The sequence below is a fragment of the Gallus gallus genome, chromosome 5 (assembly GCF_016699485.2).
Source record: "Gallus gallus isolate bGalGal1 chromosome 5, bGalGal1.mat.broiler.GRCg7b, whole genome shotgun sequence".
Taxonomy (NCBI): Eukaryota; Metazoa; Chordata; class Aves; order Galliformes; family Phasianidae; genus Gallus; species Gallus gallus.
This window is the reverse complement of record NC_052536.1, coordinates 6,699,142-6,715,423: the sequence shown is the minus strand read 5'-3', so window position 1 is coordinate 6,715,423 and position 16,282 is coordinate 6,699,142. Positions and strand designations below refer to the sequence as shown.

The 16,282-nt window shown below is 41.8% G+C and overlaps 1 protein-coding gene and 1 long non-coding RNA gene across 4 annotated transcripts; one reads left to right on the top strand and one right to left on the bottom strand.

Annotated features, from left to right (window-relative positions):
* Positions 1 to 1,178: 1,178 nt before the first annotated feature.
* On the bottom strand, positions 1,179 to 8,551 carry LOC107053366. The gene is made up of 3 exons (XR_003075458.3): positions 7,652 to 8,551; positions 4,519 to 5,396; positions 1,179 to 1,702 (listed from the first exon to the last, which is right to left on the bottom strand). It is a non-coding gene; the product is annotated as an uncharacterized LOC107053366 (long non-coding RNA).
* DEPDC7 (DEP domain containing 7) lies at positions 7,239 to 15,555 on the top strand. 3 transcript variants are annotated; one of them, NM_001199406.2, is made up of 9 exons: positions 7,239 to 7,341; positions 9,311 to 9,698; positions 11,598 to 11,728; positions 12,597 to 12,786; positions 13,589 to 13,803; positions 14,441 to 14,583; positions 14,769 to 14,894; positions 14,983 to 15,061; positions 15,247 to 15,555. In NM_001199406.2, the coding sequence occupies exons 1-9, from the start codon at positions 7,269 to 7,271 to the stop codon at positions 15,459 to 15,461; spliced, it is 1,560 nt and encodes a 519-aa protein (NP_001186335.2). In that variant the 5' UTR covers positions 7,239 to 7,268; the 3' UTR covers positions 15,462 to 15,555. The 3 variants fall into 3 exon arrangements, with proteins under 3 accessions (NP_001186335.2, XP_046797494.1, XP_015141802.2); XM_046941538.1 differs by having other exon boundaries at positions 7,239 to 7,747; XM_015286316.4 differs by having other exon boundaries at positions 7,239 to 7,922.
* The last annotated feature ends 727 nt before the right edge of the window (positions 15,556 to 16,282 follow it).

Genomic DNA, 16,282 nt, shown 5'->3' with positions numbered 1-16,282 from the left:
TCTTTAAATCTTTCGGTCGGTACTGCTGTTCTTCCATCATAAATCCTCACCAGCCTGATACAACCTCAGTGAAGACAGATCCATTAAAGAACCCAGAACTACGGTTTCAACCTTACTAAATATTGAGTCAGACTTTGCCATACTCTTCAGCACAATTACATGACAACACGGCTAATTGGATGCCCACTGTTACCCTCCATCTCCTCCAGCGCTGTAAGAAAATAATCTAAGAGAACTAATAGACCCACTCACATCACAGCCACATGTCCCTTTGTTTAGCTGGGCAGGTTACTAATTACTCATCTTGATTAAATGATAACAGTCAGAAGCAGTTAAACCTAAAGTTAGTTATGTCCGCTACTGATCAAGGGTTTCTTTCAGGTTTGTGCCCATTTACATCTCCCACCGTTGCCCTGGCAATGCCCATGCCACGTCAGCCACTCTAGCAGGAGCTGCCGGGCTGCTCTGTGATCTCGGGGTTCCCTGGATGAAGGAACTGACCCAAACCCCCCTGTACCTCACCATCAGTCGCTGCGGTTCTGGCTGGAACAGCTCCGAAACAGCTCACCTTGGCGATCCAAATGTTTATAAACCTTTGTTTGTGTATGTGGAGGTGGCAGCTGTCACTCCAGCACAGCCATGAGGAGATGCAGCTCTCAGAAGGCACTACCATGGTAGCTGCTGAGCCTGGACTTGTTCCTGACCATGTTGCTGATGTTTTTCAGCTGCTTATAGTGCAGCCTGCATTTATGGAGCCTCTCCTTTCTGTTGCTGTCCGCTCCGACAGAAGGTGGTGCAGCAAGAACATCGGTGATCAATGGCAGGAATCTCTGGAGAATGAGTTTCAAGGAGGTGCAGCCCATCTGCACGTCACTTTCGTATTTACTTTGGAGCTGTTTTTCTATCTGAGGCAGAACTACGGTGCGTAAGTGCATAAGGAGTTGTCTCCTTGACTGTATATTAAAGAACTCATATCCCTCCCTCATATGACTGAGGGCAACTAACAGATCTTTTTGCTTTCTGAACAATTTCTATATCGCTACTTTACAGCTTCTCTAGAGTTTTGAATCTAGAAGTAGCTTTAGGAAGCTGTTTGTCGTCATCCAAATCCTTAGAAACTGAAGAAAAAAGGGATGAGGGGGTTTTGGAGCAGTTTGTCCCTGTTTAATAAGAAGTTGAATTCTAGTGACAACCATCTAGATAAGTAGATAAAAATGGCCAGAGTGCTCTGCACTGCTGGAGAAGATGACATGGCTTATTCTTGGCTATGTTATTCCCCAGGCCAGTTAAACAAGCACCGTGCCTGTAGAGACAGAAAAAACTTGTCTAACTGCCCCAGACTACTGCAGATGTAACAGAGCTCCCGTCTTTGTCTTGGACTACAAAAATGGTGGCTGGATTTATTAGTGTACCATTGAGGATGAAGAAAAGCATGGAACTCTCAAGTGTGTGAAGGATCATAAACAAGAATGAAGTTTTGTTAGTGGGATTGAAAAGGTTTTTTTTTATACTGAAGCAAACTTAGAAAAAATGTAAATGTACAGATTATTATTCTTGCACAAATACTTTGTTTTGTTGCGTTTTAGATAATTCTGCACCCACACCTCAATCTTCTGTCTTTTCCTTGAAGCAACAGTGACGTCCTTGCCCTTTAACATCTAACAGTAGAAATTGAGCACTCGTGTCTGCGAGAGAAGATGCCCTAGGAAGGAACAAAACCCTCTTTAGATTATGAATTAGCAAAGCAGAAATTAAGCTAATTGTGTGATGAATTATTATTATTATTTCTTATTTCCACTGTCATTTCCTTTAGTATTGGCATCCCTGTTTACCTTGGGTTTCTTTTTTTACTGAAATACAGTATTTCTCTTAAAGGCGGGTTTTATTTGAGATGCTGCTTCCAAAGTTTTGCTAGGAAAACAATGGAGACGAAACTGGATTGAAAAATTGTTTCTGAAAATGGCTAAGGACGTCAGGATCTTCAGAGTTCTGTGACATGTATCATATTCATATGCTGTCTAAATGAAATACTACTTTTTTAGAAGGCAACTCTTATAGGCTGTCTTCCAAGTAAATGATTTCCGTAAGGGAAATATATCTTAAATATTATGTAAATATTTACTACTATTTAAAAGAATTTTAAAACAGAAAAGCTAAAACTATGGTCACAGAATGTCAGTGTGTCATTGGTCATTTCATTTCTCATTGCTAACACGTGACATTTGGTCTCATACTCTATATTACACACACGTGTATTGCAGTGTGCACGTTCTGTCATATCTTATTGTTTAAGCTAATCCTACCATGTCGTTGTTAACACATGCATGTTTTCTACATATCTCCTCTATGTATGGCAAAAAAAAAAAAAAAAGAAAAGAGGTTAGGGCTAATAACAGACACTTTATACGTTCTTAGTCCAGATTTTCAGGTGGTCCGTAATACAATGTATGGAAATGTGAAAAAGGACACATTTTTGTACCATTCGTGATGTTATTAACTAAACTCATTAAAGTGAAAACACTTTTTAAACAAAAACATCATAATTCTCAGTCATTTGTTATTAAAATATCGAGACTTGAAAAGCTAGTTTGTTGAGGAGAAAATGACAATTTAGACTTTTAGGATCTCAAGATGAAGAAATGCAGTTCTAGTTCTTTTTCATTATGTAACATGGATTGAGGAACTTTTATTACATTTCTGAGTTCTAAATGCATTCATTTTCACAGTGTATTTGCCAGTTCTTAAAGTGAGGTGAGATGTGATGAGCCAGAAAATGGGGTAAAAGAGAGATGACTTCTGTAATTCCGTTGCTTTACTGCTATCCTGTTTTCTTTGTGTTCTTTTTTGCTTAACTAGAACACTGCCTGCGTGTACATATGGGGAAGAACGGTGCTAGAGGGTTTTTGTCTTTCCTCCTGCCACCTTCATTTAAAGGGAACTGCTCCAGATACTTTCTTGTGAATATTTTTGCTGCACACTGAGGACTGAAATCCCATATAATCTCATTGTTGGCCATAAGATACATGGTAGGCATTCTCTGAGCCACTTACTAGAAAGAAACAGTGAATGTGAAGGGCTAAAATATTTTTATAATGGTCCTCTGTGTAAGAACTGCTTCCCAAACCAAAATTCAATTCAAAATGCTGCTATGCTTATTTTTCCATAGGTGTTTCCAGTTCAGATTATTATCAGATTAAGTCACTTCTTTCTATACTACATTAAGTTGACTTCTTTCTATACTACATGTATTACTTAAAATCTTAAACTATATAATTGGGAGTATATGCCACAGCATTTTGAGCACTGGAGGGCTTGTGATAGCAAGACCTTTCAGTATAATTATGTTACTTTGCATCATCCTCCTTTCTACCTATGGTGCCTGCTAATATGATTTCTTTGTGCATTACTTATGCATTACATTTTTACAGCAGCAACAAAGCAAATGCTGTGACCACTGAATAAAAGCTAAAGCACCAATGTTTTATCATGTGGTTAGGTCACATTAGTAATTTATTCAAAGCTCTGGAAGAATGAGGATTTCACTGAGTAAAGCAGCTTTGGTGGATTCTGAAGCCTTCCAACTTTTTGCTATTGGTCAGTATATAGAAATTATTATTATTACAACTTTGGCAAGAGAAGAAAGAATAAGAGACTGCTTTTTATTTGCTTCAGTGCAAGGTCCATAGTTGTTAAACAGCTAGAGAGATAGCTTGACTACACTCAATGGACTTTGCATTGAAGAAGCTGAAGATAAAGCTTATGTGTGAGAATCCAAGTGTTGCAATTCTGGAATCAGTCGGTCAAAGAAGAAGAGAAAAGAAAAGGTATTTGGCCAGGAATTATTTTTTAATTCTGCAAGTTAGCTTTAGTTGAGTGACAAGGCTGTCTGCAGGCAGTGCTTCCAGAGGCCTTTCCCATCCTAAACAAGGGGCCTGACAAAACATGACACAGGTTTTGACTCCTGCACATTGTACACTAACATAAAAAGTGAATTATGGATTAATGCAAAAACAAACAAACAACAACAACAACAAAAAACCACTGAAAAACAACCCAACTCATTCCACTGCTCTAGAACACAAGCCTTACACTAAGTGTAAATGGTGACAGAATTGGCACATAGCTGTTTTCTAAATAAGTCAAAATAAATGGTCAACATCAGGAATTCACTTATGCTTGATAAATCCATTCAGAGTTCTCCCTCTTCCCTCCACTTTTTTTTTTTTTTTAATTTTTTTTTTTAATCTGCTACTACTGTCCTGTTAAGCAGGTGCCACTGTGGGCTGCCTACTCCAAGAGTAAGGGCCATGAAACTTGTCCCTGCAAGTTTAAGTTACCACCACCCCATGCTTCAGCTGGAAATCACTGCTTATTTCGCTTGAGCTTGGGTCCTCCACAGCTGTGTAAATTTGTGAGACCAGCTCTTTAATCATTTTGTGGATTTACCTAAGCCCTCTTTCAGTTAAGTTAATGTATTTGGGTTTGTGTTAAAATGTTCAGTTAGGTGCTTTAGCTCACCTGTGAAACAGTAACTCCCAATGGGGCAGACCGGATGGAACCTTCTAGCATATCAATTCTTTGTGTCTGATGGTGCTCGAGACTGTGCGTTCTGGTTGAACAGGTTTCTGGAGTGCAGATGACAGCAATTCTTTACTGTTCTCCAAGAAGCTTTTACCCAGACAGTGCTGCTAGGACCATGCTATGCTGAGCACATTTAGGCATACTGTATTTCATCTCTGCTTGTAACGTCTCAGAAGACTTCTCCAAGAGCTGAAAAGTCCATTTAAGACAACAATTGGTACCGCTTATTAAAGTTGGGAAGCAAAGGCACACTGCTGTGTTTTTGGTCACATTGCTAATAGTCTCTGTTCCCTTATGCTTCCTCCAAGTAATTCTCAAGTAATTCTGTCTCTGACTGTCTCTTTTTCCAGCCCCTGTGCATGGACAGTTACTCACAGAGTGCAGTGTGTTCCACTGGAGGTCAGTGTGCACCAGTGCAGGCTCAGCATACTGCCTCCCTGCCCTTCATTTGCTATTGTACTGCTTGACTTTGTCTCGTAGCCACATTGGTATTCCAGCCCAGGAATGGAAGGATTGCACTCATGAACAGTGCATGCTTTGTCAATTCAAACATTCAGTCATCTAGAAGCTTCTGTCTGGGGAACTTGTTTATTGTTCTGGACTCTTCAAAAATGCAAGGGTGGAATCCTTGCAGATTTCTTTGCTATAAAATACTGAAGTTTGTGCTTCAAGAGTAAATCATCCTCTTACCCAAGTTGTGCAACTGAACACAGCTTCTCCACAGTGGAGCAGATGTGGTTGGCATCATGGTGTGAATGGGGCAGGATGGCATCGCTGTGTCCCAAAGAACCTACAGCTACATCATCTTTTACATTCTAATGTAATGAGAAATTGAAAATAAGAGTGAATATGTGAGTAATCTGCTCTGCATCCTGATGGAGAGTCAGTTCTCTAACCTATGGAATTCAGCCCCAAGCAAACCTCTCACGCTCTTCAGTATAAACAGCAGAACACATAACTCAGTTATAAGACATATACTGCACGAGTTCTTTAAGCATCCTTCCTGTGTCTGGCATATCAAACAGCCTTTTGCAATCTGATATGAACAGCTATTCATTTATTTAAATTTGAGATTAACAAAGGTGGAAGAGAGCATGTGGTGAATTTTATAGGACAGTTTCAGTATTGGAAAAAATAAATACCAGGTTTTATATCTTTGTGCAAAACAGCTGGGGAGATTTGATAATATTATGATTATTGTGACTTAAAAAAATATATAATTTCTGTAACCAAAGCTGTTGGTTTCATTTATGTATGTGAGACTATGAAACATATATCAAAACGTATCTCATCATTGGTGAGTGGAATAGAGCAACATTTTAGGAGTGACTGTTCAAAATGTTCTTTCATCAGCTTCAGCACTGCAATGAATACAGGCATTGTGTATATTTAAGTGGGGGAAAAAGTGACTATTCTAAATAACTGGAATATTTACATGAATTTTTATGTTAAGCATTATTTGATGTGCTCTTTCAGAAACAAAACGATGAAGATTGAGTCCAATAGATCCTTGCTATTATGGCAATATGATTTTCTGTACATGCAAATTTAAACAGCGTTGATGTGTGCTTAAAAGTTTGTATTGTTATGGGAAGACTCTTGGAATCTAAGGAAATAAGTCTGGCAGTAGAAGACAGAGCTTTGCATAGTCTGACTTTGTGAGATGTCAGATTAGCATGCGAAGTGTCTAAATTCTTTTGAAACTGAGCAATACAGCAGTAGTGTTCTTCTGCAAGAATGCACGTCTCTCGGTCTGTCAATTTTCAGTGACAAGTTAATCTTTCCTAATCTTTGGCACTTAAAATATAAAAAAGTATTTTGGATATTGAACTTGTCTTTGTTTTAGAATTATTTTTCTTCCGGATTTGGGGTCTTTAGTTGTAAGAAATTGAAATATTTTTCCTCAGTTTCCTTCAAGAAGACCCAACGTTTCCAGATCACTGAACAAGCACCGATTGGTACAGCAGCAGCACCTTCTATTCTCTTCATACATCTCCATCTTCTTAGACAACATATGCTCCAACTTTTGCCTTTTCAATACCGATATTGAAGGACTCCATCATACAGCCATTTCTTACTCCACGAGGTCTTGTATTCAATTCCATCTCCTTCACTTGTGCCTAGAATGCCTGGAAATTACAGGCATAGTTCATCCAAATGCTCTGGCTGGCCGTCCAGCTTGCAAGCTGATGGAAAAAGCTAGGCAGCACCTCACATTCAACAGCTTCTCACTTTGCGATTAAAGCTTTCATTCTGTTTTGTCTCTCTCCATAATTAGCAAAGGCCTCAGTGTGACAGCACACGTTATCCTGTCTCCTTTATTCTCAAGCAAGCTGATACGAGAGAGTGAATCAGACCCCGAGCAGTAGCCTTGCCTGAAATGGTGCCTCACAGAACTAGCTTGTTTTTAAGTTTGTCTTCCCACCTTCCCTCAACAAAGAAATATCTGCTTGTCACTTCCTACTGTTCAAAACCAATATCAACTCCCACTCCCAACTCTCTGCCCGTCAGGAGAGCCGCCTCTCCCCTCAGCCGCCCTGAGGGCTCGGCTCGGCTCGGCGCGCGGGCGGCCATTCAACCGCCGCGACCAATGGGGTGAGCGCGAGCGCGGCGGCCCCGCCCCCCGACGGGTTACCTCTTGCGGGCGGCGCGCGGCCGGGCGCTGTGTGGGGCAGTCGTCGCCGGTGATGGCCACGGTGCGGGAGAAGGCGGCGGCGTTGAGCCTGAGCGCGGTGTGCAGCCCCGCCACCAGGCCGCCGGGTACGGGGCGGGGAGCGGGATGGCGGGGGGATGGCTGAGCGGGGCCGGCGCCGAGGGGAGCGGCGCCGAGGGGGTCTGAAGTGCGGGGAGAGAGCTGGGCGGAGGGGAGGGAGAGGCGGCTGGGGGCTGTGCCCGGCCGCTGCCGGCCAGCAACTCGGCGCCGGCGTCTTTCCCCGCTCGGTCGAAGTTCAAAAGTTGGCTGCTGTCCCCGGCGGCCGAGGGAGGCGCTTCCGGACGGAGTCCCGCGGCCGGGCTCTGCCCGCGGGCGCGCTCTGCCCCTTCCCGAGCGCCGCGTAGCCTTCGTGCTTACCGCTGCCCTTGCGCCGGGGCTGGAAGGTGGAGGTGGTGAAGCAGTGCTTAACGACAGCGTGCTGCGGGCAGTGCGCGTCGGTAGTCGTTTTGGCAGGTAAAACCGGCGTCACCGTTTGGACGCGTTGATTTGTGGTGTTCTTTTCCTTCCGAGCTGGCTCTTAAGGTGTCTGAAAGCAGGGCTGGAAGGAACTGCTGCGTTCTGTTCTATTCTTTCTGTCCACTACGTGAAGCGGAAAGCAGAGGTTCTGGAATGCTTCTACCTCGCCTGGGTCAGTGCTGTGTGTTAACAAGCTGTCTTCCACACACATCTTTAGAAAACAGGTGTTTGTCTGCACATGGCTCTGAAGATAACTGACGTCCTGTGTAACACTGTTGGGTTTTGTGCTGTTACATTCCCTGCTTCCTTCTCCTTTAAATCATCACGGTTCCCCTCTCCCCTCCCAATGTGCTCATTCCTGGGCCCCCTGGCAGACAGACACAGACCGGCTGGAAACCCTGCTGCCCCAGCTGGAATGCAGTTCTCTGACTGAACAGAAAAAATACCTCCCCTATCTCTGTGGAAAATGTTCATGGCAATATGTTCCAGAACGAGTTGTGTGGCTTTTTTTTTTTCTCCCTTGTTAAACACTGCATTACACTGTTAATTCATTAGGTTTGAGGTCTGTCATAACCCCAGATGGCTGTCTGTAGGATTGCTGCCAGCTCTTCATTCCTTATTTTGTCCTTTAGCATTTGTCTCTTCCACTTGTTTTGCTCTCTTTGTCAATTGCTTAGCTGATGTCTGAGAAACGTGTATTCTAATCCTAGCCTCTCTGGTGGCTGCAGCTCTTACCATCTAGGTGCCACCTGCAGACTTCACAAGCATGTTCTGTCTTAAGTCCTTGCTGAGGCTGACTGTAGTCTTTGCTAGCACCACTGCTAGCTTGATGTTCTGAACCTGAGGTTAGTAAATGAGTAATAGTTCAGTGGTTTTATTAGGGGAGGGAAGGCTGGTTGGCTCAAGGATGTGGCTTTGAGTACACAAAGCATGAACCTCAGTTGGAGCCGTGGTAGTAGGAGTCTCTTCTCTGGGATTAGTGTCCAGTGAATGATGTCTCATGGATTTTTGGTGTGGTTAGTGTGTCACTGGGTACCCCGTGTGTATGCACAGTTGTGTAGGACACAAGGTTCTCGTGTCTCTTCATCCCTGCTTCCCTCTATACCTTCACAGCTCTGTACTCTTTGTTACTGGAGGAAACCAGGGAGCTGCAAACAAGTAGGGTTAGTTTTTGTTTTTGTGTAACAAGTGTGCTCAGGTGTACATCCCACAAGTGTCAGTGCTGGGTAATGGAGGGAGCATGCAGAAGGTAGCATTATGGAACGGCATGCTGAGAAAGTGAAAGCTGCTGGATATAGAGCTGCACAACAGGCTACTGTAGCTGTAGTGAGAGCAACCCGGTGAGATACGGTGGTGCAATGCAGACAGACTTGCTAAGGGTAGTGCTCAAGTATTTAACGCTTTGTTGAAGGCTGGTTCAATGCAAGCCAAACTAGAAGCCTCAAGCTTCTAAAGTTGCTACAAGTTTCACAAAAGCCAGTAGCCACGGAGTTGGGACAGTTCTCTTCTAATTGCAGCACGAGTTCAATCTTTGTATTTTCTCTGTTCTTGTATCACTAGGCTTTAGCTTGGCCCAGAAACCATTTGGAGCAACATATGTCTGGAGCAGCATTATCAGCGCACTTCAGACTCAAGTGGAAGTGAAAAAGCGTCGTCAGAACCTGAAGTGCTACCATGACTGTTTTATTGGCTCAGATGCAGTGGATGTCGTGTTTGCTCATCTTCTACAGAACAAGTATTTTGGGGATGTTGATATTTCCCGTGCTAAAGTAGTGCGAGTGTGTCAAGCACTAATGGACTACAAAGTGTTTGAGGCTGTTTCAAGGAGGGTCTTTGGAAAAGACAAACGTTCAGTGTTTGAGGACAGTAGCAGTAGCCTCTACAGATTCACAAATGTCTCAAGCCAAGCGGATCTTGATAAAGATTACCAGCAGTGTACGCCACAAAGGTTGGTACATGATGGACTGTGGAGATTAAAAAAAAAAAAAGCTTGTGATAGGGAAATGCTGTTTCCCTACAAAAGGGACAGTGTAATTGTAGGACCTGGGTGTGGAGGTGGGGGAAGTAACTACTTGTGGGTGTTTGTGGATAGGTAAGAACCAAATTTGAAGTTCAGCCTTCATGGTTACTTGTTTTGTCTGTTCCACATCCCCTTCAGGGAAAGGGGAGTGCGTGGAAGTTGAGTGTCTTGCAGTTGCTTATCTACTGGGATCTAAATGAGTGTGAGCAGCTGGCATTCAGGTGCATCAAATAGGCTGTACACAACAAGAAAACCTTAGGTACTGCTTGCCTAGCTGTGGCTTAAGCCACTAATCAATCCAGCTTTTAAAGAAATGAGAAATAGAATTGCTTGCTGCTTTCATTGTTTTAGCTTGAGTAGACTTCAGATTTAACTTTCGCAATGCTTTCAGCTTTTTCTCTGTGTGCACATGACTTCTTCCTAGGGTAAGTAGCAGGCTACAATGCTGTTATGTTATTGCATGCCATCACAGAGCCAGAGGGAAGCATTATGGCGTGGGCTTGTTTCACTGCCCTTTCAGGAGTGGGTAGAGAAAACCCCTGACCTGGCTAAACCATTGTAAAACAGAACACGCTGCCATGTAGGTAACTTGGCCAAATAACTTGCCTCTGACAGTTTTTGTGTCAAACATTAATTTCTGCATGTATTCTGACTTTTTTTTTGCAAGGACTTAGGAAGTTATTGCATTAGTTCTGGTAAAATATACTTTACAATCACAGATTATATTGGCTTGGCCAGAAAAAATAAAAGCATGATTGTTGTTTGCTCCTTTCAAATGTTAAACAACTGAAGTGTGTCAACCCAACTGACAGAAAATTCTAGAAGCAGAGATTAAGAACAGATAGTCTCTCTGTCCTGCTCTCTGTCCCACACTTCCTCAGAACTAGCTCTTGTTCTGTGCTAAAGAAAAGTGCCCCAAGTCTGTGCGTGGCATGTATGTATGTAAGAGAATTCTAGATTAATCAACTACTTCAACTGTGCAAAATCAAAAATGGATTGATCACAATGTATCTTTAAGCAGGACTTTGGAACATACCTGACAAGGAGTTGTGAAGCAAGGTGATTCACTTTGTTTGAGTAGAATGAAGGTGTTTTTCTTCTGGGCTGGGCACAGGTCGACTGCATTCCTTTTTTTTCCATTTCTGTAAAGAACAGATCTATTAATACGAATGGTTTGTCACATAAATGGCAAAAGTAATTGACAACGAAAGGACTTCTGGAGTGCCCTAAAACAAAGAAGCTAGACAAGCTAAAATTAAATATGCTTAGAGGAATAGAAACTTTGTGTCTGGAGTTGTTGCGCTGTTTTTCTCCTTGATAGCATCTGAAGTCAGTTATGAGGAGAACCAGCTAACACCCAGAAATGGGGAACAGGTTTCTGAAAACTTCTGTTAGCTGATGGCATCAGCTAAACGAGCTGCCTAGCTTCAGGAGAGGTGTTGCTAAGGAGCAACCACCTTCTAATTATTCCAAGAACAGCTGTTAACTATTTCACTGTTATGAATAATGTATTAAAACTTTGGACTTTTTCTGAGGGGTTGGGGGGATATTGTGTGTTACTTGAATATAATTTTCCCTTCCTAGCCTATTTATACTCTGTGGTAATTGAGGTAGCTTGCTAATGCAGTCTTTAACAAGCTCTGGGAGAGGAACTATATACTTGTGTGGAACGGTTGCACACAGTGTTTAAGATATTGCTTGCTTGAACAGGGAAAGTGTCTGCGAGTCGTAAATCTTAATCACAGATGGTTATTCATATCTAGGTATGTTGTGTTCAGTTATTCTTATCCATGCATAAGAGTATACATGTATGTGTTTTTTTCTTAGGCATCAGAAGAACACTCTGTTTAACACTACTCCTGTCAAAGCAGAAAGCTTGGAGGATCTCTGGGAAAACCTGAGTTTAAAGCCTGCAAATACCCCTCAAGTAAACATCTCGGAAAGTTTGTCTCGTCGAGGTAAGGCAAAAAATACTTCACTCGTTCATGTGGGAGAAGGAAGCTTCTAAGTGTAGGACTGGAAGGACTGATTGCTGACAGAATGAGGATGAAGCCTAACTGACTCTCACAGTGTTCTGTTTTGAATGCCATTTTGTAACAAGGACAAATTACCTGTTTTGCAGGCTACTTTAACTTCTTTATTTTTATCAGACAGGATCCAAATAGTGCAGTTAAAATTAATTGCTGTTGAACTTCATGGAGAAGGATACACAACTATGTAGAGCCTAACTGGACTTAAGAACTATCACCTGCAGAACACCTGTGCCTGATTTAATCACTGCCAGTAGTCTATTTGCTGAAAGGCTAGGAAAGAGTTTTAACAGTGCATCTGCTCACCTTCATTGCTGTAGGGAACTGTTCCTGATGACTCGCATCTTTTCAGACTGAACTATAAACTAGTATAGCTCTTTTTCATTTGGCTAAAGATGCTGAGACATCATAGCAGTGCTTAAGGAGTGATAGAAACACTAGTGTGAGGTCATAGTTGTGAAAGCTGTGGTAAGGTTAGAGTGTCACTGCTACGCTGCTGTCTATTATCTAGAACAAAGACTGCTTGCAAGTTAGAGTGCAAAGAATGTAAGGCACTTCAGGCTTATCCAAAGAGTGGTTCCCCTACACTTGAAGTTAACTAAACAAATGGCTAATTCTTTCCTTTAGCAGTGATAAAATGCACTTACAAGTGATAAGGGATACACTTTACCAGAATAGATTTGCAGTAGCAGAAAAAATTATTTCTTAGATTTGGGTTGGTGGGGGGGGGGAGTTGCCATTTTCCTAATCTTAATCACACTCACTCTGTGTGTTCTGTGTATTCCACCCTTTCCAGTCATTAATGAGGTCTGGCGAGAGCAAACAATTGCTCGTCTGCTGCAGCTTGTAGACCTTCCACTCCTTGACTCCTTACTTGAGCACCAGGCAGTCAAGCCTCAACTTCCACAGCCAAAGGAGGACTCTGGGTATGTCATCACAAGCAACTACTTGGACAGAGAGATTCTCAAGGCTTTCAGTGACTCGCAGTAAGTATTCATTGCTCACCTCCCAGGACAGAAAGGTTTTTCAAAGTTGCATCCAAATGTAAATCACAGTCAATCTTAAGTAGGAACATAATAGTCTGCAGTGCTGCAGGAAGGATGTGAACAGGCACACCTGTCTACCTGTTTAACTGGATTCAGTAGTAAAAAGCAGTTGCTAAACTGAATTGAAAGCAACTTCTGCTGCACACTGGATGACTTTTGAAGCCTGTGATAGGATTTGATAGTATTTAGAGGGGAGACATGTTTAGTATACTGAGGGGGGGGAAACAGTATTTTGCTATCATCTAGAATGTTTTTCCTTTAAAAAAAATATAAAACAATGAACAGGATGAGGGAGAGGATGGTTTTAGCATTGTAGCCTTTTTAAAATAGTTGAAAGATAGCTGATCCTGAAACTGTATAAATCCATTTAGAAGTACAGGCTGAAAAACCTTGCCATTTGGAATCAGATCAAGGCTCAGGTTTCTGTTTATCTAGCAGTAATTTTGTCCTTGTCTATAACAGTAGAGGACGTCACTAACTTTAGGTTTAACTGTTTCTGACTGTTATCATTTAATCAAGATGAGTAATTAGTAACCTGCCCAGCTAAATGAAGGGATGTGTGGCTGTGATGTGAGTGGGTCAGAAGAAGTGTTATTTGTGCCAATCTGTAATGTATGCAAGTACCTATCCATGTAGTGCCCACTGAATGAGAAACTGGTCTACTCACTTCTGTGGTAGAGCCCCACCACCTCAAGAAGCACCAGTAAGTAATACTACAGAATGAAACTATTTTGTCTTCTAGAACAGATGAATGGCTCTCATCAGCGATAGATTGCTTGGAATATCTTCCTGATCATATGGTGGTAGACATTAGTAGGAACTTGCCTGATCAACTGGATAAAGCTGATACATGGAAACTACTGCTGTTTGAAAATATTGGTAGATATTATGGCCAGAAAAAGGAGCCCCTGCTGAGCCACGCACCTGAAGTTCATTCAGGAATTGCAGAACTACTAGGTGAGTAAAAATTGACTGACTTACTGAGCTTGTGTGAGATGGGTACTAACAAGTTGAGTGTCTCATATGTCAGCTGAGCCCAAAGTTTGCCTTCTACAGAGGTTTTTTTTTTAATCTGGTCATAAAGAAAATGTTCTATATTGGTGGGAATATCTTGCACTTATATTCCATTCTTCCTGTCCACGTAGTAAAGAAAAGGTGAGTGCAATTTTAAATAGATACATCTAAAACTTCTACTTTAGCCAATTAAATTAAGGCTTAGCAACACTTTACAAAATGGTTTGCAATTAATTCACCATACTAGCCCATTTATCTAGGATATCCTCCATATTTCTTGGGAGATTATTTCTTTAATGAGACACTGCTCATCTAACAGAACACTTCTTTTTCAGTATTTCAGCCACAATGAATAGAGTTTGAACTGTAATTGAGCTTAAGTGGAAGTGCACCAACTTAAATATTGAGCTAGAAGTTTGGGAGTGGGCTGTTCTCTAGATTGAGTGCCTGTGAGAGCTTTGTGAGAATGGATTTTTCATTCTCTTCGTTCTTCTATTTAGAGAAGTGAACTCTTTAGTGTCCAATTCAGGTGTTTTATCTATTTCCATATTTATTTATATATAACTTTATTTTCTTCCAGTGAATGGGAAGATGGAACAGTCTCTAGAAGCTATTCAACTCTATTTAAAACTTCTAGACAGCCAAATCAGGGAGGAGTTCAGAAGATTACTGTATTTCATGGCTGTTGCTGCCCATAATTCTGAGCTCAAACTACAGAAGGAGGTAAATTTGCATACTTGTTATCAGCTGCTTTACACTTACTGAAATTTAGATATCCCAGATGTAGGTCAGAAAGCACATGTGGCTACAGGAAAAGTAATTATTCTAGAAGAGCAAAGAGAATGTCCTGCCCTTCTTCAATGACCAGGGGAACTAGCCTTCCCATTTTTTTTCATGTTGTTCTTCAGAGTGACAACAGGATGGTTGTGAAAAGAACATTCTCTAAAGCTATTATCAACAATAAATCCTTATCCAGAGGGAAAACTGACCTTCTGATCTTGTTCCTTGTGGACCACCAAAAAGATGTGTTAAAGGTAAGAGCTAGACAATGACCAGATCTTTATCTCGTATGCTTGTGCAGGATTGCCTTCTCTAACCTACTGTTTTTCCTCTCTATTCAAGATCCCAGGGACACTGCATAAAATGGTCAGCAATAAACTAATGGCTTTGCAGGAAGGCCAAGACCCTAGTAAGATAGCAGGTGAGTGTAAACTGAACTTCTTATCATGCACACAGATGCAAAGTAAAAGGGACTGAGCTGAGGTAAAAGTACTTGCTGTAGCAGTGACTAAGACAAATTTCCTTCTCAAGGAAGGCAGATCTGTGGAATCTGGAAGGTGATCGCTTGTGGTCTTAATAATCTACCTGCTTCATGTTTCCTTCTAGGTTATACATTTTGCCAAAAGCTTGATGAAAGAGAGTATCGTTTGAATACGGAGAAGACCACAAAGGATGAGCTATTATCTCTGCTGAAAGCTATTGATGAAGATTCAAAGCTCTCTGAGAAAGAGAGAAAGAGGCTGCTCGGTCAGTTTCACAGTAGTAATCCAAGTATTTTTATGCAGTATTTTGGAGACAGAGTTCCTAATATGTGTATGTGACTTTTAAATTACTTTCTATATTGCAGTATTGAGAACACTAATATATTTGTAAATCATTTGTATTCATGTATCTAATAAAGTTATTTTATGGAAATTGGTGGAATTTATGCAATTATTACCAAAGCCAGTGGTACCCAGGCAGGCTTGGCCTGTACTTTATAGTTTCTTCATTCTTAGTTGCTATAGGGCCCAAACACTCCTGTATTCTTACTTGAAGCCACTTGTACTGACTACTTTTATTGAAGCGTTAAAATGGGAAACACCTTTCCAGGGCTGGGATCTCTTCTTGTCCAGCTAGTGAGCTGTAAGCTGATCAGGTTTAGTCCACTGCTCCCCTTTGCTGGCCTCGTAGGTCAACTCTGTCTTGTGCTGTTCTGTGACCTCCAGGTCTGTGTAATGGACAGAGCTGAAGTAAGATCTCCTTTATCTTCCCTAGCTCCTCTTTATGCTTAACACCTCTCTATGCTGTGTATGTGTATGTTTCCCCACTGGAATCCCACTGTGTGCTCTGCAGACTCATCTGGGATATAAAAACACTCTGGATTTTTAATCAGACTGGCTGCAATTGCCACAGCCCTAACTTCTCTGGCTGGCATCTTCCTCCCTGCAGTGCCTTGCTTCTTGTACTTCTTGCTGCTGCCTGTGGGAATTAGAAAAGAGTTGGAACAGATGAAAGGCCTTTGGATTTCCTTATGCTTATGTATTGTATCTAGGCCTGGTGTACAGTGGCACTAGTGCCAGGTGCAAGTGTGAGAACACATGTAGTGTCCTCAGAGATCCGATTTTGACTGGAGTGGGGTTATCTTTGGGCTGTTGCTACG